This window comes from Zalophus californianus, chromosome 3, assembly GCF_009762305.2.
Source record: "Zalophus californianus isolate mZalCal1 chromosome 3, mZalCal1.pri.v2, whole genome shotgun sequence".
Lineage (NCBI taxonomy): Eukaryota > Metazoa > Chordata > Mammalia > Carnivora > Otariidae > Zalophus > Zalophus californianus.
This window is the reverse complement of record NC_045597.1, coordinates 168,503,197-168,528,020: the sequence shown is the minus strand read 5'-3', so window position 1 is coordinate 168,528,020 and position 24,824 is coordinate 168,503,197. Positions and strand designations below refer to the sequence as shown.

The 24,824-nt window shown below is 36.9% G+C and overlaps 1 protein-coding gene across 4 annotated transcripts in view; it reads right to left on the bottom strand.

Moving 5' to 3' along the window:
• The window catches only part of UNC80 (unc-80 homolog, NALCN channel complex subunit), a 225,023-nt gene that overhangs the window by 180,116 nt on the left and 20,083 nt on the right, over nt 1–24,824 (bottom strand). For all 4 annotated transcript variants that reach the window (XM_035726865.1, XM_027590728.1, XM_027590727.2 and 1 more), the window contains exon 7: nt 18,009–18,148. In XM_035726865.1, coding sequence (XP_035582758.1) covers nt 18,009–18,148 — 140 coding nt within the window. The remainder of the gene's footprint in view (nt 1–18,008; nt 18,149–24,824) is intronic.

Below are 24,824 nucleotides of genomic sequence, written 5' to 3'. Positions count from 1 at the left end.
GACACCAGGTTGTCACCTGTGCTTCTCATCAACTGGCCATAGACTAGAGGTTCCCAAGACCCGCTCCCCGCCCCCACCCCACCCCTGAACTTCAGATTCTAGTTGCAATTCCAGGTTGTTACCTGTACTTCGTACTGACAGGTTCTAAATCAGAAGTTCCCATGATCCCCTCCTTGAATTCAATTAATTTTCTAGAGTGGCTCACAGAACTCAGGAAACCTGTTTATTCACTAGATTACTGATTTATTATAAAAGGATACAACTCAGGCACAGCCAGCCAGAGGAAATGCTTAGGGCAAGGTATGGGAAAGGGGCATGGACTTCCATGTCCTCTCCCAGCACCTCCCCGTGTTTACCAACCCAGAAGCTCTCTGAACCCCACCCTTTCTGGCATCTTTTGAAGGCTTCATTACATAGGCATAATTGACTAAATCATTAGCCATTGGCGATTGATTCAAACTCCAGCCCTTCCTGGAGATCAGGTGTAGGACTTAAAAGTTTTAACCCTCTAATCACATGGTTGGTTCTCCTGGCAATCAACTTCTAGTCTTAAGTGCAGTCCACATGTCACCTCATTAACAACAAAAGTCACCTTTGTTGCTTTCATCATTCAGGAAATAGGAGCTTACTGAAAGAAACAGGGAGTAAGGCCAAATATATATTTCTTATTATAAATCATAGCATCACAAATTCTGAACAAAATTCCAAAGGGATTTATCTTTTATAAATCAATGAGTCTGTTCTGAAATTTAATGGATGAATGAATAAAACCTTGAGTGTAATCAAGAAAGATATAAAAGGAAGTGTAAAAGGGTGTAAATTGTCCAATGCTAATGTGTGTTTTACAACAATATTTGGCCAACTAGTGCTGATTTAGTAATAGACAAGAATTCAGTGGTATACAATATGGAGCTACAAAAGATTCAAATATTTATAAGAACCTAATATATCAAAAAAGTCATGCATTAAATTAGTACAAAGGATATATTAGTCAATAAATAATATTGGCGTAATTCACATACTCAGAAAAATATAATTTAGCCTATCAAATTATCACATTTTATTCACCAAATAAAATCAAGACAGATTAAGATTTAAATATAAAAATATAAAAACATAATAGTACCAGAAAAACATTTTGGCTATTTTTTTATAATCCTGGAGTAGAGAAGTACTTAAGAAGAATGTAATGGCCCCAAATTTAAAACAATACAAATACCCATCAACAGGTGAATGTATAAACAAGCTGTGTACATCCATGCAATGGACCACTACTCAGCAATAACAAGGTCAGAATTATTGATATATTCAATAATTATGCTGAGTAAAAGAAGCCAGATCAAAAAAAAAAAGACTGTTTTTCATTTATATGAAAATCTAGAAGCCTACAAACAAATCTATAGTGACAGAAAGCAGATCAGTGGTTGCCTGGGGATGGAGAAAGAGTGGGTGGGAAGGGGAAAAATTACTAAGGATCACAGAAAACTTTTAAGGAGATATGTTCATTATCTTGATTGTGGTGATAACAATGTATAATAAGGGAGAGAGTATCATTTGAAAGATCTTTTGCTGTTCAAAAGGAGGGTTGAGATTTTATTGAATTATGACTCTTAATAGTCAAATATCCATGTTAAATTTTCAAAGATAACTATATCTTTCCAATAGAAGGAAAACGGGATTTAGAGAAAACTCAGTCAATGAACAAGAAGAGAAGAGAGAAAAGAAACACATAAAAAGCAGAGTAAATAAAAAGCACAAAATAAAATGGAAGATAAAAATCCAAAATGGCAGTTATAAAAATAAATACTGAATACGCTCATGAGATAAAAGACAAAAATGGTGACATTAGATTCAAAGAACAAAGTTTAGCCACATGTTAGTTACAAAAGAAAATTATAAAATTGGGAAGGAGAGAATGGGTACAGAATGTAAATCTAACTAAAATAAAATTGGTGCAGCAATGATGAAAGTAGACTTTGACACAGAAATATTATTAGATATAAAGATGGTCACCAAAAGTCTAATTAAAAAAAATTAGCTGGGAAGCTACACTAACTCTCAACATGTATATACCTGATAACAAAATTTCCAAATGCTTAAAGTAAAGCCTGAGAGACTTGTAAGGGGAAATTGACAAATAAATAATATCAGTAGTATTTTTAAGACATATTTTTCAACAAATAATAGATCAAACAAATGGAGATTAGTAAGATTGTAAGAGATCTGAATATACACTTAATATTATTTTCTCGCACCTTGGAAATGTTTACAAATCAAGTCTCAAAAGAAACCGAAGTTTCAATATTTCATGTAAACCTGGTCCTCTAACCACAGTGGAATCCCAACAGAAATCAATAGTGGAAGGAAGGAAGGAAGGAAGGAAAAAGCTCTAATGGGTTAGCAATTTAGAAACATACTTTGAAATAACTCGTAAGTCAAATAAAAAGTTATAATGAGAATTTTTAATATATTACATGGAATGACAATGAGTCCACACAAAAAAACTTGTGAGATATAGCTCATTTGGAATTAGAGGGATATTTAGAGCTTTAAATGCTTCTATCAAGATAAAGGATATAAAAAATAATGAGAGAAGCATCTACATTTAAAAAAAGACTAAAAAATGTTTAAACAGGTTAAAAAAAGGAAGACCCTGAATAGTAGAAAAAAAAGGAACATCAGATAGGAGCATGTTTAACAAAATATAAGACAAAGCTAGATAGGATTAACAAAACCAAATATTATTTCTTTGACAAAACTAATAAAAATTAATGAAGAAATACAGCAAAACGTGGGATCACAATACTATCACTGAAAATGCAGACATACCTAGATATAGTAACGATTTTAGAAAAGGGGGAAACATTATGAACACTGTGATTAAAAATGTGAATATCTAGATAAACACATTTATCCAACCAAACTCTAGACCCACAACCTTTAAAAACTGAACTGTGGGAAATAAAATGTATTTTAGAAATTCACTAAGCCCAGAAGGTTTACAGCTAAATTCCATTAATCATTAGGGAAATAGGTATCTCCCATTTCATACAAAGTGTTCCATAGACAGGAAAAAGAAAGGAAACAATCTTTTCATGAGGCCAGGATAACACTGCTACTAAAACAGGACAAGCACAGCATAGGAAATGAAAATCAGAAGCCAGTCTCATTTATGTGCATTGATGTAAAAAGATACATAAAATGCAAACAAACTATATTCAGCCATGTGCAAACTTGGTTTTTTCCTAGGAATTTAAAGATGATGTAGTAAAGTAATTCACCACCTAAAAGGATTACAAGAGAACATACCCACATGATTTTCTCACTAGGTGCAGAAAAACCTTTCATAAAATTTATTATTAATTTATTAAAGTCAATAATAAAAATTAGAAAAGTGCTATAATAATAGAAAAGAGTGATAATAATATTTGGGTACAGAGTCAGGCAGAGTGATGCAAAAGAATGAAGAGCCCCAAATCATACCCTCACAGTTGTGCAAATCTGATATTCAACAGAGACTAAGTTACAAATCTGCGGGAAAATAAATATTTAAGAAATGGTGAAGGAAAAATCAGCTATTTATGTGGGAAAAAACATACCCATCTCTCATACAGCTGTATTTAAAAAAAAAAAAGCCAACCTGAGATGAACTGAAGACGCTTAAAAGCAAAACAGAAGAAACAGAAATATTTATGACCAAGGGTATGAAAGGATTTCTAAAGAAGATAACATTCCAAACTATTTTTTAAAAGTATTGATAAGTTTGACTCTATTCACATTTAAAATTTCTATTAAAAAAATAAAGTGGGTGCCTGGATGGCTCAGTCAGTTAAGCATCTGCCTTCAGCTCAGGTCATGATCTCAGGGTCCTGGGATCGAGTCCTGTATTGGGCTCCCTGCTCAGCGGGGAGCCTGCTCCTTCCTCTCTCTCTCTCCCCCTCCTCTTGCTCATGTTCATTCTCTCTCTCTCTCTCTCTCAAATGAATAAATAAGATCTTTAAAAAAAAAAGTGAAGATTTACAAAGTAGAAAAAATACCTGTAAGTCTTTAGCCTACCAAGAATTATTATTTTTGTTAATAAAGAATGCTCATAAATCAGGAAGGAAAAGACAAACAGCTCAAATGTGCAAAGGGTATGGAAGGACATTTTGCCAAAGAGAAACCTAAAGAGAGACAAAATAGAGAGAGGTATTCTACTCCAGTAATAGCCAGGGAAATGTGGACTTAAGTCACAATCCATCAGAGTTGTGAGACTATAGAAGCCTGAAGATGGGAAGTATTGCTGAGGGTGTGACAAACCAGAAACACTCATCACTGCTGGTAAACTCAGAGTACGATTAGGCGGCGTCTAGTAAATTTTCAATTGTCCTTACCCTATGCTCCAGAAATTCCATTCCTGGGGGAAACTCTATCTTAGAGAAACTCCTGCCCATGCACACAAGGGGACATGTACAAAGGTGTTTATGGCATCAATTTTGTTAGAGTAAAGAACTAGAGAACATCCTGAAAATTAGCCAAAGGAAAAGGGGCAAATCAATGTTGGCATGTATTTGCCAAATATTATTTATATGTTATATGATGTGACAGGCTAGGGTGCTTATCATGTTCTATTTTATCAGCGTAATTATTGTATTCACTTGTGAAAAGATATAAAACTGAACACTTAGGTGTTGTATACTTTTCTGGATTTCTTTAAAGAACATTAGCTAAGACCTTGGATTTTTATCAATAGGGACTAAAAATCTGCTATTCATTTATACATAAAGTAGATCTGTATAAAGTACATCTATATATATATACTATATATAATATATTCTATGCTCTATATATCATATACACATATACTTATATATAACATCATACATTTATATGTAACAAATACATAATACATGATTTTAATACTTATATATGTTAAATATGTATATACGTCTATATGTATGTATAGGTATATATGTTTTTTTGTCCAAATTAGTCTCATTATCCCCAAGGCGATGTGTTAGGTCTGTTCTTTCAAAGGATTTTGTCCTCTAACTTTTTATTATGTAGCCATTTTAATAAAAAGCCCGAGTCTCAGAATTTTATGAGCTGCCAAGTTTTCATAAGGAGCATGTGGGCTAGATTCAAAATTCAGGTTCCCATCCCAGGCAGGAAATCTTTTACTTTGATTTGTCTTCAGCCCCCACTTCCAGACCCCATTCCCTCTCTGTCCTTCTCTATCTCCCTGCCCTGGAAGTCTCATCCGCCCTGGAAGACTCATCTGCCCTGGAAGACTCAACCAAAGGCTTCCTCTGCCTCTGGCTCCTAACTGGATTTGGCAAAAGGAAGCTCTCACAGGAGACTGACAGCAGAAGGACAATGGTGTCTTCCCCAAGACTCCTTGCCTTCAGAGGTTCGCCTAGGACTGGCCCTGTGACCTCGGACTGACCTAGGCCATCTGTGGTCACAGCTCTTGTTAGTGACTCTCTCCACAGAGTTCTCCACAGCTGCTCCCTCCCTTCCCTCAGGGCCCAGAGCTGGTAGTCCTTCTGGAGTACAGGCACCAGCGTACCTATGGCCTCCCTATATATCCAGTCCAAACCTTTGCTACTAACCCCTGTTTTAATCTTGTCTCAGACTGACCAGTATACCACTTGTTTCATCCTGAGATTACAGGAGGAAACTGGTTGATTACATCCTAAAGCTCAGTTTGAGGGAAAGAAATAACCTCGATTCTCATAACCTTAAGAGGCTTTCACTTCTCTTTCTGCCACCTCTCACCTCCATTTCTCTTTCTTAAAAAAGCATGGACTACCCCACTTCTCTCAGGCTGTCTTTATACCTAGAATAATAGGATTCCCCCCACCCCACCCCAGTGCTATAGTCTTGGATTCCTAAAGAAAAGACAAAGTATGAGGTTGGTTTGGCAACCAGCTGGGTAATTTTAGGTCCTCAAGTATTTGTGACAGTCATTGGACTTATAAGAGCCTGTGAAAGCTATTGTTTTCTTGACTAGGCTGCTGTGATTAAGGGAGATATTAGCAGTTCAACAGAATTATTTCCCCCCCTTTGGACTAGCTATCTTTACCCCTTACTTCCTGCCCCATACCTCAGTGTTCCCAAATGTTTCCAGTTTGTAAATTAGATTAGGGAGTTCCATAAATTATTTCAAATCCAAGAGCAGTGTTTCATATAATGAGATGTCAGTGGACAAGTTCTTTGAGAATCCCAAGTGGATAGGGAGAAGAGAATTGATTAAAAATGCACATTCCCAGGTCTTACCCCAGACTCACTAAACCAGAATTGCTGGGGATAGAGCCCAGGAATCTTTATTTTAGACAATATCTCCAGGTAATTCTTAAACACTCTTAATAAGATTGGAGAGCAATTGCCCTAGAGAAACATGTAATGTATGACTTTTGCTCTTGTAGGCCAATATCCAAAACAATTCCTATATGGAAACACTAACTGAATGATATATTGACAGTTTTGTCCCTAAGGGTGCCAGAGGACTAAATTTATGTCTTTCTCTACATACAAAATGTATTTGATGAAAGTAATTATTAACTGCACAGTTTGAGTCCTGTGGTCATTAACTACTTCCTGACAAATCATATCAGTTCAGCTGAAGATGGACTACACAACAGCAAGACTCCACCAACATAAGGCTGTGATCAGAGACTAAAAGGGTCTTTATGTTAATAAAAATTTGTTAAGTAAATTCACATTAAATTGCTTAATAGTTAAAGAGACCCCATTTGAAACAACAATGAAGTTGAAGACCATTCCGTAGCAAATATTTATAACCCAGAGTACCTTCATTTTAGGTGTTATTCAAGGACGAGTTTATTTGTCTTAAATTTTGAGCAATATTGGGGTGAGTAGTCAATAAAAAGCAAGAATCATCAATAAATGTTTAATTTCATTTAAGAGAGCATTATCAGATCACCAACTTGTCACTAATCTGGTAAAACTCATTTTAATTAACAATCTAATTAACATGTGAGTGAAAAACTTACATAACTGGAAAAAGATGGTACGGGGGCTATCATTGTGTGATCTGATAAAAATGCTCTTACTAACTCTAATATTCTATTATTCTATAAGTCACTTTGTAGAAAAAAATGAAAATTTTATTAAAGTACGAATACAACTTTTGTTCTAAATGGTATATGTAAAAATAATGAAAAGAAGTATACATACAAAAAATGAATGATATTTAAATCTTCCTGATGAGCTCATTGATGATTTTTACTTTAAAAAATATTTTATACCTTTAAATTTTTTTCTATAATTAGCATATGCTTCTTTTATATTCATAAAATAAATAACCCATTATGACAACTTTTTTGACTGTCAAAAAATCTAAAAATTTCATTAACATATTTTCCATGCAACTATGGCTTCAGGAAACCAAGTTATTATTAATTAGGGCTGGGGGGATGCTAGTAGAGAGCATCTAAGGCAGAAAAACACTCTGGAAATAATAATCTGTGGAGGCAGAGAACTGTGGAAATCAGTTTTGACCCTACACAGTATTTAACAAAGCAGAAATTAAGTCTGTGCATATGGTAATTGAAGATGAAATCTCACATTAATTTTAAAAACTAGCTACCTGCTCACTGATTGCAGAGTTCAGGGAAGAGTGATGTTCTGTTCAGTCAAGGTCAGAGCAAAAGAGATGATGAATTGTATTTGTTTGATACAAGCAGACAGCTTTTGTTTCTAAGATATTTGCATTGCTTTGTTATTAAAGTTCTTTTCATTTCTGATTAATACATGAACTCTTCCAACAAAGACACATTAACATTAGCATTTTCTGAAAGGTCTACCTTGTGCATCATTTCCATGGTAACCAGCCTCTGCAGCTAGGCAGAGAGAAGACCTAATTCATTCTTCTAAAGTGCCACTGATTCATGTCTAATTCACATATGTAGGTGTGGATGTGCCGTGGGTGATTGTGTGTATGTATGTGTCAAGAAATGCATATGTATATAGATGTTTAAATGTGGTAATCTCAGAGAATGGAAAAAACAACTTCCATCCACAAAGAGGAAACCTTGAACCTTGCAGTTTGTCAAAGAAATATCATATGCAATTTATATTTGCAAATTTCCAATGCATATTCTGGCTGAGAAAAATTATGTAAGAAATATAAGCTTCTGGGTATTTTATGACCTCAACATTTCACCCTGATATTGCTTTTAATAATTTTTAAAAGTCAGACCAAATATAGTATTTGAGGTAGAAATTACTTACATTTAAACTTTTTGGATAGTACAGAACAGAATTAGTGAAGGAGGAATATGAGAATACTCAATAATTGAAGAAAATGTAGAGATACAGTCATAATTATATCTAAAATGATGGTGATATCATCATCATTACTGTTTGTTGTGGCCAGCCTCCAAAATAGGCTCCAATGATCCCTGTTTCTTGGTATTCACACCCTTAGGTGGTGCCTTCTCTATACCAGCATTGGTATGATTCATAGCATATATCAGAAGTGATGGCATGTCAACTTTAGAGATTAGGTTTAAAGACATTGAAGCATTGATCTTGGTTGCTCCCTCTCTTTATGGGATACTTTGTTTTGGGGGAAGCCAGCTGGCATGTCATGAGCAGCCCTTTGGAGAGGCTTGGATGGTGAAGCCTGTAGCTTCTAGTCAACAGCCATCTGAGTGATCTTGAAAGCAGTCTCACACTCAAACTTCCAGATGACAGCAGCCTTGGCCAACATCTTGACAGACCCCTGAGCTACAACCACTTAGCTAAACTGTTTCTGGATTCATGACCCTTAGGAACTATGTCAGGTGATAAATGTCTTTTGCTTTAAGCTATTAAGAAATTTGGGTAATTTGTTATATCACAATTGATAGTTAATGCAGATTTTCATACCAAGATAACATCCTAAATTTTGGGAATGGTTTTGGAATCAGGCAGTAGGCAGAGGCTATGAAGACTTTGAAGAGTGTTAAAAAAAAATGAAAGCATAGGGAAACCTGGGTGGTGCAGTCACTTCAATGTCCAACTCTTGGTTTCCAACTCAGGGTCCTGAGATCAAGCCCTGTGTTGGGCTCTGCATCCTGCATGGAGTCTGCTTCAGTTTCTCTCTCCATCTACCTCTGCCCCTCTTCCCACTCCCCCATGCATGCTATCTCTCTAAAATAAAAATAATCCTTAAAAAATGAAAGCATAAATTGCCTTGCACAAATTACTAGTAGAAATCCTGAACTTTAAGGAGGCTGCTGGTAAGGGCTTAAAGGGAAGTAAGGAAGATGACATTGAAAAGAGGAGGAAGGAGGATCCTTGTTAGGTAGTGGCAAAACCTGCCTGCTGTGATATGGAGAGTTAAAGAAACATGCCTAACAAAGTCAGTGATCTAAGATTTCCAAATAAAGTGTTGAAGGTGTCTTCTGATTTTTTCCTGCTGCTTACAGGAGATTGAAAGATAAAATATTTGCCCTAACTGAAGAACTATTATAATGAGCTCAGGTTTGATGATTTTGAAAGCTCTCAGCCTCTCCAGATGGGAAATAATGCTAAAATTAAGAAATGGCTTCTGAGCAAACATCAAATCTAGGGCATTTTTGGAAAAACATGGTCTAAAGATAAAGTCAAGGGTGAAACTGTAAAATCTTTTTAGGACATCAGAATGATCTAAGGTCTTGCTTCAGAATATTATTCCACCAGACAAAAGTTCCTCTAAAAGTTTTGAAAGTGTGATTCACATACAAAGGGGGGTGGTTGGGTGGAGACTTTTTTTTAAAAAAAGATTTTATTTATTTATTTGAGAGAGAGCACGAGAGGGAAGAGGGTCAGAGGGAGAAGCAGACTCCCTGCCGAGCAGGGAGCAGATGTGGGACTCAATCCCAGGACTCCAGGATCATGACCTGAGCTGAAGGCAGTCACTTAACCAACTGAGCCACCCAGGCGCCCTGGGTGGAGACTTTTAAGAAACTTAAGGGTGTTGTTCTTCAACCTTTCTCCAAGTTACAGAAAGGACTATCTCAAAGAGACTTGTCTATTCTAGTTGGCCCCAATAAGATTCACAGTGGACTCCCAAAGTTTTTAAAGAAATGTAACAAAAACCCTACCAAAGCAGTAAAAAGTTAAAAGAGGCTGTTGTATCTCCCAAATTTTACTGGCAGTAAGCAAGCTGAGAAAACTACTCAGCTATAAACACATCTATCTTTCTTAAAAAAGGAAAGCTGATTTAGAGCATGGGATCATTAGCCCAGAGGGTGGAGCTAAGAGCCATAGGCAAGAATGGGACTGAGATCTAATCAAGAAGTTTCCAACCTTTGTCCATCTTGATTTCAGAACTGCTATGGATCAGTGCCTCCTATGTTCTCCCTTTAAATAGACATGTCCACAGCAGTTATCATGTGCCTATCCCACCATTGTATGTGGGTGTTTTGGGTGCAGATAACTTGTCTTTTTAGTTCACAGGTGCACAGATTGAGAGGAACTATAATAAAGGAATTGTACTTAAATCATACACATGAGGTACCTCATTTGTACCTAGATCTGATTTTAATGATGAGATCTGGACTTTGATTTGATCCTGTAATTGGATGTGGTTTCGGGCAACCTTGGTGAGAGTAAGTGTATTTTGCATGTGAAAGAGAAGGGAATCCTTGGGAGCCAGAGAGCAAACAATGGTAGCCAGATTCTAAGATCTCTCCAATGATCCTCACCTTGTTGTACTCATGTCTTTGTATAGTTTCTTCCTAAAACATATTATTTTGATCTGTGTGACCAATAGAATATGGAAGAGGTAGTGGTACATTACTTCTGAAATTATTAAAATAGAACCCCCCCCCCCACACACACACACCGCATTCATTTCATGTCAAGTCATCTGCCATACGGTGAGTAGCCCTATGGAGAGGCCTCAGAATCTGAGGCATCCAGGCACAAGCCACCTGAGTGATCTTGGAAGCAGATCCTCCAGTTCAATCATGTCTTCAGATGACTGCAGTCCCAGCAAACATCTTAACTGTAACCTCAAGGAGACCCTGACCCAAGAACAACTGCAGCCAAGCTGGTTCTGGATATATAACTCACAGAAACTGTGAGGTAACACCTTTGTTGTTTTAAGTCACTCAATTTCAGAGTAATTTGGAGCAGCAATGGATAACTAATAAATGGGTATAACTCCAACTAAATTTCTTGGTAAGTCTATTAAAGATGCATAAGCATATAAAAATCACATCTCTGATCTTATGTTGAATAATTTCTCATTTAAGTAGAAAAAAGGACGAATTAGAGGAGGGCCATGGAAGAGAAGCCAAAGAAAACGTCTGGAAAGGTTTAGACCTACTTCTTCATGAGGGAGTAGAGAAGACTGTGGACCATGTGATTGGCTAGACTGGGTTCAAATATAGCTCTTCCACTTCCTGTGTGTGTCCCTGGGGGAACCATTTAATTTCTTTTTGCTTCAGTTCCACATCTTTAAAAGAGATAATAAGGTCTTTGCATGGCTGTTGTAAAAATTAAACTCATTCACTTATTCAGTACCCTTCAGTGAAGGTCATGTGCCAGAAACTAGAGAGAGCAGGAAGTAACAGAGACTTGGTCCCTTCTCTTGTGTGTGGATTTTATAGTCTAGTGGAGGAGATAACTATTGGACAAATAGTCATACAACTATTTATATAATGTGTGCTACTCATGCTATAAGAGAAAACATGGAGTTCTGTGAAAGTATTAAACATCTGCCAGAGCCTCTCCAGGGAAAAAAGGAATGATATTTAAATTGAGTCATAAAGGAACAGGAATTGGTTAAATGGAGATAGATGGAAGAATGATGCAGACAGATGGAATAACATACTCCAAATCTGAGAGCTAAGGGGAAGTTTGAAAGTCTAAAAAAGGGTTGAAGTTTAGTCACTGAGGTGTGGGGAGCAGCATAATGTTAGACTAGAGAACTGGACAGCAGCCAAATGAGGTGGAGCCTTAAGGGGTTCATCAAGGATTTTGAATTTTATCTTGATAGCACTGGACAGCATTAAAAGAGTTCAAGAGTAAGAATTTTGTGGTTTGCCTTTTATTTTTACTCTGTTTGTTCTGTCCTGGATGGTGGCAAGATTTAATAAGAAGAGATTAGTAAGTAGGCTACTGCAGTACTCCAGGCACAGGGAGATGAGTGGCTTGAATGATGGTAAAGAGATACATGAGAGTGAGTCAAGTATTTTTATATATGCTTTTTCCCAGCCTTCCTTATCTCCTAAATTTAATCACCATTCATGCAGTTGCTCAAGCCAAAAGTCTCAGAGTTATGCTTGATTCCTTTCTTTTTCTCACTCCCCAGGTCCAGTCATGTCAGCTCTGTCCTGTAAATGAACCCCAATTCCAGCCCCATCTTAGCCTTTCCACTTGTACCACTTCCACTCTGACCAAGCCATATGCTCTCTCACCTGGGCCATTGCGACAGTCTCTTAATTAGTCTCTGTGTCCACTTTTGCCTTCCCAGTCTTTTTTCCGTAATCCATCCGGAATGACCTTTAAAGCATGCAATTTGGCTAATGCACTCTACTGTTCCAACAACTCCAGTGGTTTTTGCATCACACCTGGGAGAGAATCCAAACTTCTTAACATGGCTTCCTGGCTCCTGTGTGACTGGACCCCTCACAGCCTCTCTGACCTGTTTCCCTACATGTACCCCCTTCCTCAGCACCACTCCCTAGTCACGCTAGCCTTCTTGCTGTTCCTGAAACATGCTGAGTTTATTCCCATTTCAGAGCCTTTAGACTTGTTCCCTCTGCCTACATGGTTCTTCCAGATCTTCCTGAGGCTGTCTCCTGCATATCATGCAGGTCTCAAGGAGAAAGAACCTCCCTCCCATTCTTTTCCTTTGCATTAGCTTCATAGTCTTAGAGTAGTCTACAAATAATTTTACTTAATTACTTTTAATTACCTTTTTAGAAAATGAGCTCTTTAAGGGCAAAAACTTTGACACTGCTACAACCTTTGTCTAACATTCACTTAAGAGACATGAATCAGAAGAACAAATATTGTAAAATATCCATGCTATCCAAACCAATCTACAAATTTAATGCAATCTCTATCAAAATAACAACACCATTTTTCACAGAACTAGAATTATCCTAAAATTTGTATGGAACCACAAAAGACCCTAAACAGTCAAAGCATTCATGAAAAAGAACAAAACTAGAGATATCAAAATCCCAGATTTCAAGATATTCTTCAAAGCTACAGTAATCAAAGTAGTATGGTACTTGCACAAAAACAGACAAATAGATCAATGGAACAAAATAGCTCAGAAATAAACCCATGCTTACATGGTCAGTTAACCTATGACAAAAGAGGCAAAAATATACAATGGGGAAAAGACAGTCTCTTTAACAAATGATGCTGGGAAAACTGGACAGCTACATGCAAAAGAATGGAACTGGGCCATTTTCTTATACTATATCAAAAAAATAAACTCAAAATGGCTTAAGAACCTAAATGTGAGACCTTAATGAAACTCCTAGGACAAAACACAGGCAGTAATTTCTTTGACACTCGTGATCACAACATTTTTCTGGATATGTCTCCTAAAGCAAGGGAAACAAAAGTAAAATTAAATGTTTGGGACTACACTAAAATAAAAGGCTTTCGTACAGAGAAGGAAACCACCAACAACTAAAAGTCAACCTGCTGAATGGGAGAAGGTATTTGCAAATGATATATTCAATAAGGGGTTAATATCTAAAACATATAAAGAACTTATAGCACTCAATACCAAAAAAACCCTAATCCAATTAAAAATGGGCAGAGGATCTGCATAGACATTTTTCCAAAGGTGACATACAGATGGCCAACAAACACATGAAAAGATACTCAACATCACTCACCATCAGGGGAGTGCAAATTAAAACCACAATGAGATATCACTTTATAGTTGTCTGAATGGCTAAAATGAAAAAGATAAGAAATAACAAGTGTCGGCAAGGATGTGGGGGAGAAAAGAACCCTCATGGTCTGTTGGTGGGAATGCCAATTGGTACAGCCACTGTGGAAAACAGTATGAAGGCTCCTCAAAAAATTAAAAATAGAATTGCCAGAATCCATAATCCATAATTCCATGTTGGGTATTTACCCAAAGAAAATGAAAACACTAATTAGAAAAGATATATCCACCCTTATGTTTATTGCAGAATTATTTACAATGGCAAAGATATAGAAGTGACCCAAGCATCCATCCCGATGGATGAATGGATAAAAAAGACATGGCATACACACACACACACACACACACACACACACACACGCACGCACACACGCACAGGAATATTACTCAGCCATGAAGAATAATGAAATCTTGGCATATGAATAATGAAATAAGTCCATCAGAGAAAGACAAATACCATAGAGTATTCCACTCATATTTGGAGTTTAAGAAACAAAACAAATGAACAAAGAAAAAAGACAAAAAGCCAGACTCTTAAATAGAGATAACTGGTACTTGCCAGAGGGGAGGTAGGTGGGGGGTTGGATGAAACAGGTGAAGGAGATTACGAATACATTTATCTTGAACACTGAGAAATGTATGGAATTGTTGAATCATTATACGCCTAAAACTAACAGAACATTGTATGTTAATTATACTTCAATAAAAATTTTTTTAAAGACTTTTATTTATTTGAGAGTGAGCAAGAGAGAGAGAGAGACAGCATGAGCAGGGGGGAGGGGCAGAGGAAGAGGGGGAGGAAGAAGCAGACTTCCTGCTGAGCAGGGAGCCCAACATGGGGCTTGATTCCAGGACCCCAAGATCATGACCTAAGCCGAAGGCAGACTCTTAACAGACTGAGCCAGCCAGGTGCCCCAATAAAAAAATTGTTAAAGACAAAAATAAATACATAAACATTTAGATAACATTATAAATGTAAGGACACTAGTTTTGTTTTGGCATATAAAAGATATCCAGTGAAAGATAGTTCTTATTGTTTAGTCTGTATCCAAAGTAAATACCTTTTCCCCAAATCTGATTTAATTATGCCCTTGATAACTTTGTTAGTGAGTTACTATTGTCATCAAGTAAAACGGAAGTCTTGGTGTGTGTGTGGAGGGGGGCGTCCTTCACAATAGCTACTTTTGAATAAATGGAAAGTTAATCTGGGAAGAGTCTGTACAACTTCAAAAGGACAGTGATAAACAGACCTAAGGGAGCCATCCCTGATTCCCATCTGATGGTAGTCACATGACCTATAATCCTCTCCTGAGTGCAGGCAGGACCTGTGCCTTTCTTACAACCAACAAATATCATAAAGGTGATTAGATATCATTCCTGTGATCATGTTGTATTATAAAGTCTCTGTATTAGTAGACTGGAATTAGAATTTCTCTGCTGTGTTGTAAGGTAACTATGGAGAGGGCCACACGGCAGTGAATTGTGGGCAGCACCCAGAAATTGTGAGCAGCTCCCAGACAAGAGTCAACAGGAAAACATGAATTTCAGTCTTCTGCCAGCAACCTCAGGGCACCTGTATGTGGAGCTTTCCTCAGTCAAACCCATGATGAGACTGCAGCCCATCCTGACATCTGGATTTTAGCCTGGTCTGACCCTAAAGCAAAGAAGCCAGCTAAATTGTGCTTATATTTCTGACATACAGAAAGAGTGAGATAATAAATGTGTGTTGTTTTAAGCCAGTAAATTGTTGTAATTTGTTACACAGAAGTAGAAAACTAATATAAAAATCATAGACAGAAAATACAGAAGAGCAAACTTTGGTCAAATATAAGGACACACAACTGATAAATTGTTGAACACTACATCTGAAACTAAACAAATAGCCAACCTATGTGTTGGCTAATTGAGTTTAAATTAAAAAAACAAATGGAAGAAGGACATGACACTAAAAAGAGCTGTCTAAAAATGAAATGAACTTCATCCAAGAATACTAAATTCCTCATTGCTGAAAGGGTTTAAGTGGTGAAAATGTTGTTAGTGCATCAGATTGAGTTGGTGATCTTCACAGGGCTCCTTCCACATTAAAAATGACAAGATTTTAAGTACTCATTATCACCAATGACCTAGAATGGTAAGTCCTATGGATAAATACAATCTCTGCTTACACAACTAACGCTGCCAATATTCATATTCTCAACCAGCAAAAGATCATATAACTGGGCCACTTCCTTTTAAATTCCCAAATAAAGAGACAAAGATAAACTCTTTGCATATTATTTTTTTAAAGCACAACATAGTAGTATTTGGGTTAAAAAGCAATTATATTCATAAAACTTCATGCTTTCAACAATTCTAAGAATTCGTTAAAAAATGCTATACCCATGTAGCCTGGTTCTGGTGCCAGGAGGAAGTAGATGATTTAAAAATTACCAAATGAAAAGGTAAGATAATACTGAGAGGAGATATCTGTGGATATATCTGTGGATAAAGGACTTGTATCCAGAATATATATATATATATATATATATATATATATATATATATATATATAAAATTCCTACAACTCAATCATAAGGACACAAACAATCCAGTTAACACTTGGGCAAAAGGTTTGAATAGAGATTTCACCACAGAAGATATTCAAACAGCTAATAAGCACCTGAAAATATACTTAACATCATTAGTCACTAGGGAAAATATGAACTAAAACTACAATCAGCTCTTACTTTATACCCATGAAGATGGCTATAGTAAAAACGACAGGAACAATTGCTGCCAAGGAGAGAGAGAAACAATGAGCTCTTTTGCATTTCTGATAGGAATGTGAAATGGTGCAGCCATTTTGGAAAACAGGCTGGCAGTTTCTTAAAAAATTAAACATAAATTTACCATACAACCCAGCGATTTTACTCCTACATATCTACTTAGGATACCAGAACTGAAAACATATGCCTGCCCAAAAACCTGTATGTGAATGCTCATAGCAGCATTATTCATGATAGATGAAAAGTAAAAACAACCCAAATATTCATCTACTGATAAATGGAGAACTTCAAAGTGATATACCCACACAACAGAATACTCTTTAGCAATAAAAAGGAAGGAACTACTTGTACATGCTGTAATGTGGATGGACCTCTACAGCGTTACGCTAAGTGAGAGAAGCCAGATGGAAAGACCATATATGGTATGCATCCATTTCTTTGAAAATTCCATAAATTCAACTATATAGGCAGAAAATATATTAAGTGATCATCTGGAGTAGGGTGTAGGAATGGGAGAGACTGAAATGGGCACAAGGGATATTTTGGCATGACAGAAATGTTCTGAAATTGGACTGTGGTATTGGTTGCATGATTCTATAAATTTGCTAAAAGTCATTAAATTGTCCACTTCAAATAGGTGAATCTTATGGTATATAAATTATACCTCAATAAAACCATTTTTAAGAAATGCTTCCTTTTAAAATACTACCCATTAGAGATAGTAACCTCATTTGAAAGTAGGGATACACAAATTGTCTCAGGGACTCCTGCCTGCTAAGTGTAGGATCTAGTTGGGTTCAAAAGCAAACCTCATGAATTCAGGCTTCCATCATTTGGGTGGGGACAGGAAGAAGACGATTGATGTCTGTCCGAAGGGAAGGCGTTCGGAAGCAAATTTACCACATACACAAGCTAACAAGGGCAGCGTTGTAATGTCTACAAAGAACAACCTTTTCAATTCCCTGTGGGTATTTTAAAAGCACCCATTTTAACATGAGGATCTGCTGATATAAAGTATTCTTACACAATAGATTAGCAGATCTTTTCACGTCCCTGCAGTATATTTGATAGCATAATTTGAATTTCTGCATTTAAATATTTAAAATATCATCTAATTCAGACATCTTATTTTCAGATAGGTCTTTCCACTTCCACCCAAGTTTGTTTAAATGAGAGCCATTCATAGCTGGAATTATTAATCTAAATATACCATGACCAAGAATATGTATACACATATCATGCACTGACACATTCTAAGGAACAGAGGCTATACAGGTAGCGAAAAATGCATATTTAACTTTTGAGTGACCAAGGAAAAACATTTTTTCCCTAACATTGCAATTATGTACCTGGAATGTGATGGGCCTCTTTCCTGGGAAGTCTGGGAGGACAGACTTCCATCGAAGGAGTTTCCTCGGTGGCAGCCTGAAATCGTGGCCTTGGGTGACATGGGATCTGACTGGAAAGTTTCACAGACCACCTGGAGTCCCTTTTGGAGGTAGAGATAACAGATTAATCTTCCTTCCTTCCTTCCTTCCTTCCTTCCTTCCTTCCTTCCTTCCTTCCTTCCTTCCTTCCTTCTTTCCTTCCTTCCTTCCTTCCTTCCTTCCTTCCTTCCTTCCTTCCTTCCTTCCTTCCTTCCTTCCTTCCTTCCTTCCCTCCCTCCCTCCCTCCCTTCCTTTCTTTTTCCTTCAGATATAGCCTCTAGAATTAGCCATCACAGTACATATATTGTTTTTTAAAATTGAACATTTTTCTTTATAGCATAGCTAACTACAAGGTCATAGACCAAGGGATTTTGCTTTCATCTAAGAGCGAATGGAAAAAGACTTCTAGAGAACCATATCTGTTATTTTAAGCATTCAGCTAAGTACTTTCATAAACTTTATTTCATTTTGCCCTCGATTCTTTTCTTTTTCACCTCCACATACGCAGGATCTGTAGAAGAGTTACAAACCACCAACTCATCAAAGATGTGCCAATACTGAGGTGAGCTGAGTAGGGCCTGAGCTGGAAACCAGGTTAGTAAGAGCTGATCAAACTGAAGCCAGAAAATGAGAATCGAAGCACAGGTTTCAGGTCTTTCTGTCACTCATTAAAGGAGGATGGGATACATTTTTCCAGTTGGAGACGATGACCTTTATTCCGATTTGTTAAGCACAAATGCAGCGATTCTCTTGCAGAGTAGCTTATTTTAATGACATTTAGCTAATAAGTACAACTCTGCTCAGGTAATAGGACATTGTCTTTCCATAGATATTACAGATGAAATTCTTCACTTATGTATGAAGACCCTCAAACATTTATCATAGTATTTTAGTTCTCATAATTTCTATTTTCATATGTAAAATAAGAAAGCACTGTCCAACCATGATGCATAGAGAGACAAATACACTGCTAAAAATTTCATAAAATAAGTCCTCTGAACTAGATTAGCGAATCCTTTAGAATGAGCATGCTATGTGTGCTTCATGTTGGGTAATTTGGGAGATAAAAAAGTATTAGATGAATCTGAACCTTGAAATCAAGAACTTACAGTTAAGTTTAAGATGAATATAGGTTAGAGTAGCACGCCCAATAGAAATATAATACAAGCCACAAACATGAGACACATATCTAATTTTAAAAATAATAAAAATTGGTGAAATTTTAATATTATATTCTGTTTAACCCCAAATTATCATTTCAACATATAATCAATATGAAAATGATCATTAAGATATACATTCCTTTTTTAATACTAAGTAGTCAAAATTTGGTGTACATTTGATACTTAGAACACATCTCAATTCAAACTAGCCTTATTTCAAGTGTTCAAGAGCCATATGAGCCTCGTGGCTGCCATATGAGATAGTGCAGATTTAGAGTAATTAGACAGGAGTTCATGCGGGAGTTGAGATCTTAATTGGTCCTTAAAAGAAAGATAAAATTTAGACAAGCAATGAAGAGGAAAGATAGTAATCCACATAGAGGAGACAGTCTGAGCAAACACCCAGAGGCTAAAGCAGCATGTTCTATATATGAGAAGCAGTGCTTAACTAACTGAAGGGGTAAACAAGGTCACTTAAGAAAAATGATGCTAGGTGGCAGAAGGCACAGAGAACCAGGGAGAAGAGTGTGGTCTGGAGGTGATGGTAAAAGAAATCCACTATAGGTTCCTAGGGAGCAAGGGATATAAAGAAAGAATGGCAACCTTGCATATAATAAGCCTCTGTAGAATGATGAGTTAATAAATAAATGATGCATTAGGAAGATTAGTCAGGCATTATTAGGTGGTATTTATGTGAAGCAGGAGAGGCGAGAGGTAGAAAAATCCAATTAGGTGGTTCCAGCTGCAATCTAGTTATGAGGACCTGGATTTAGAGGGTGGTAGCGGGCATAGAGAATAAAGAACACATGTGGGCAACATAACAAGATAAAACAATATGACTCAGCAAGAACTCAAATTGAGATGAGGAAGGAGAATGAAATAGGAGACGTATTTTCTTGTCTCTAATATGTCATCAGTTATAAGACATGATTATTTTATGTTCAAATAAGAAAAAACTCAAACTAAGACACTTATCAGGGAGGACTTTTTCTAATATATTTATTAAAAGCACTATCTTACTTAGACTTATTTAGGCATAGCTTTTCATTATATGTTCATCCTGTGTATATGTAAAAAGGACGATATAAGTGAAATAAATTGGTAGAGGTATTCTTGAAATTTCTAAATTTTAAATCAGAGTTTTTGATACATGTTTTTCCATAGAGTAACTTTCTCTGTGTCAAAAATGTTATTTCTTCAAAGTGTTATTTCTTAAAAGAGTGTTCCACTATTTCCTCTGAAAAATTCTTCTAAGTCACTGATCCTGACTCTGCAAAGTTAGATGCTGGAAATCACAAATTCATGCTGCGCAATCTTATGAAAATGACAACCTTATCAATTCTGCTACCAGGCAGGGAGGTTTTAAGAGGCCAAAGATCATCAAACAACTGACTTCAAATATGTTAAAAGTGAAAAAAATATATATCTTAGAATAGATAAAATATAGCAGACAAATCACAGTGTCTGTACTTAGCAAATGTTCAGGAAGCAATAGATATAATAGGACTCCAACATTTGCTGTTTTGAGGGGAGAAAGGATGATGGCACTGCTGACAGTAATGCATCGGTTAGAAAGAGGATCCAATGTTGCTGGAAAACAGAAAATTGTATTTTGCACGTGTTGAATTGGAAGTGAAGGTAGGTCATCTAAAAACATACTAAATTAATGCCAGTATACATAACCATGTGGCTTTTTTACTGTATATCTGGAAAACCTAGAAATACATATATTTTTTTAAATTTTATTTCATTTTATTATGTTATGTTAGTCACCATACATTACATCATTAGTTTTTGATGTAGTGATCCATGATCCATTCTTTTCATATAACACCCAGTGCTCCACACAGTACGTGCCCTCCTTAATACCCATCACTGGGCTAACCCATCCCCCCACCCCCCTCCCCTCTAAAACCCTGTTTGTTTCTCAGAGTCCATAGTCCTCTCATGGTTTGTCTCCCCCTCCAATTTCCCCCCCTTCGTTTTTCCCTTCCTTCTCCTAATGTCGTCCATTCTATTCCTTATGTTCCACAAATAAGTGAAACCATATGATAATTGACTTTCTCTGCTTGACTTATTTCACTCAGCATAATCTCCTCCAGTCCCATCCATGTTGATGCAAAAGTTGGGTATTCATCCTTTCTGATGGCTGAGTAATATTCCATTGTATATACAGATCACATCTTCTTTATCCATTCATCTGTTGAAGGGCATCTCGGCTCTTTCCACAGTTTGGCTATTGTGGACATTGCTGCTATGAACATTGGGGTGCATATGGCCCTTCTTTTCACTACATCTGTGTCTTTGGGGTAAATACACAGGAGGGCAATCCTGGGTCATAGGGTAACTCTATTTTTAATTTTTTGAGGCACCTCCACACTGTTTTCCAAAGTGGCTGTACCAACTTGCATTCCCACCAATGGTGTAGGAGGGTTCCCCTTTCTCCACAACCTCTCCAACATTTGTTGTTTCTTGCCTTGTCAATTTTTGCCATTCTAACTGGTGTAAGGTGGTATCTCAATGTGGTTTTGATTTGAATTTCCCTGATGGCTAATGATGATGAACATTTTTTCATGTGTCTGTTAGCCATTTGTATGTCTTCAGAGAACTGTCTGTTCATGCCTTCTGCCCATTTATATGAAGAGACGGTATTTTTTTCCATTGCATATTTTTTCCTGCTTTGTCGAAGATTATTTGACCATAGAGATGAGGGTCCATATCTGGGCTCTCTATTCTGTTCCATTGGTCTATATGTCTGTTTTTGTGCCAGTACCATGCTGTCTTGGTGATCACAGCTTTGTAATATAGCTTGAAATCGGGCAATGTGATGGCCTCAGCTTTGTTTTTCTTTTTCAACATTTCCTTGGTGATTCGGGGTCTTTTCCGATTCCATACAAATTTTAGGATTGTTTGTTCCAGTACTTTGAAAAACATCATTGGAATTTTGATCGGGATGGCATTGAAGATATAGATTGCTCTGAGTAGCCTAGACATTTTAACAATGTTTATACTTCCGATCCATGAGCATGGAATGTTTTTGCATCTTTTTGTGTCTTCTTCAATTTCTTTCATGAGTGTTCTGTAGCTCCTAGAGTATAGATCCTTTACCTCTTTGGTTAGGTTTATTCCGAGGTATCTTATGGTTTTTGGTACTATTGTAAATGGAATCGTTTCTCTGATTTCTCTTTCTACAGTTGCATTGTTAGTGTATAAGAAAGCAACTGATTTCTGTGCATTGATTTTGTATCCTGCCACATTGCTGAATTGCTATACGAGTTCTAGTAATTTGGGGGTGGAGTCTTTTGGGTTTTCCACATAAAGTACCATGTCATCTCTGAAAAGAGAGAGTTTGACTTCTTCTTTGCCAATTTGAATACCTTTTATTTCTTTTTGTTATCTGATTGCTGTTGCTAGGACTTCTAGTACTATGTTGAACAATAGTGGTGAGAGTGGGCATCCTTGACATGTTCCTGATCTTAAGGGAAATGCTCTCAGCTTTTCCCTATTGAGTATGATATTTGCTGTGGGTTTTTCATAGATGGATTTTATGAACTTGAGGAATTTTCCCTCTATCCCTATACTCTGAAGAGTTTTAATCAGGAAAGTATGTTGTATTTTGTCAAATGCTTTTTCTGCATCAATTGAGAGGACCATATGGTTCTTCTCTCTCCTCTTATTAATGTGTTCTATCACATTGATTGATTTGCGAATGTTGAACCACCCTTACATCCTGGGATAAATCCCACTTGGTCGTGGTGGATGAGCCTTTTAATGTATTGTTGGATCCGATTAGCTAGGATTTTGTTGAGGATTTTGGAATCCATATTCATCAGGGATATCGGTCTGAAATTCTCCTTTTTGATGGGGTCTTTGCCTGGTTTGGGGATTAAGGTAATGCTGGCCTCATAGAATGAGTCTGGAAGCTGTCCTTCTGTTTCTATTTTTTGAAACAGCTTCAGTAGAATAGGTATTATCTCTTCTTTGAATGTTTGGTAGAATTCCCCAGGGAATCCATCAGGCACTGGACTATTGTTTTTTGGGAGGTTTTTTGATCACTGCTTCAATCTCGTTACTGGTTTATTGGCCATTCAGGTTGTCAATTTCTTCTTGTTTCAGTCTTGGCAGCTTATAGATTTCCAGGAAGGCATCCATTTCATCCAGATTGCTCAGTTTGTTGGCATATAGTTGTTGATAATAATTTCTAATAATTGTTTCTATTTCCTTGGTGTTAGTTGTGATCTCTCCCCTTTCATTCATAATTTTATTAATTTGGGTCCTTTCTCTTTTCTTTTGGATAAGTCTGGTTTATTGATCTCATTAATTCTTTCCAAGAACCAGCTTCTAGTTTCATTGATCTGATCTACTGTGTTTCTGGTTTCTAATTCATTGATCTCTGCTCTAATCTTAATTATTTCTCTTCTAATGTGTGGCTTAGGCATCGTTTGTTGCTTTTTCTCTAGTTCTTTAAGGTGTAGAGTTAGTTGGTGAATTTGGGATTTTTCTATTTTTTTTAAAGATTTTATTTATTTATTTGAGAGAAAGAATGAGAGACAGAGAGCACAAGAGGGAAGAGGGTCAGAGGGAGAAGCAAACCCCCCTGCTGAACAGGGAGCCCGATGTGGGACTCGATCCCAGGACTCCAAGGTCATGACCTGAGCTGAAGGCAGTCGCTTAACCAACTGAACCACCCAAGTGTCCGGGATTTTTCTATTTTTTGAGTGAGGCTTGGATGGCTATGTATTTCCCCCTTAGGACCGCCTTTGCAATCCCATAGGTTTTGGACCAATGTGTTTTCGCTCTCATTGGTTTCCATGAATTGTTTAAGTTATTCTTTGATTTCTTGGTTGATCCAAACATTCTTGAGCAGAGAGCTTCCAAGTGTTTGAATTTCCGCCAATTTTTTTCTTGTGATTGAGTTCGTTTTAAAGCATTGTGGTCTGAGAATATGCAGGGAATAATCTCAATCTTTTGGTATCGGTTGAGTCCTGATTTGTGACCCAGTATGTGGTCTATTCTGGAGAAAGTTCCATGTGCACTCAAGAAGAATGAGTATTCTGGTGTTTTAGGGTGGAATGTTCTGTATATATCTATGAGGTCCATCTGGTCCAGTGTGTCATTCAAAACTCTTGTTTCTTTGTTGATTTTCTGCTTAGATGATCTGTCTATTGCTGAGTGAAGTATTAAGGTCTCCTACAATTAATGTATTGTTATCAATATGACTCTTTATTTTGGTTAACTGCTGGCTTATGTAGATGGCTGCTCCCATGTTGGGGGCATAGATATTTACAATTGTTAGATTTCTTGTTGGATAGACCCTTTAAGAATGATATAGTACCCTTCTGTGCCTCTAACTACAGTCTTTAGTTTAAAATCTAATTTGTCTGATATAAGAATTGCCATCCCAGTTTTCTTTTGAGGTCCACTTGCATGGAAGATGGATCTCCATCCTTTCACTTTCAGTCTGGATGTATCTTTAGGTTCAAAATAAGTCTTTTGTAGGCAGCATATGGATGGGTCCTGTCTTTTTATCCAATCTGCAACCCTGTGCCATTTTATGGGAGCATTTAGGCCGTTC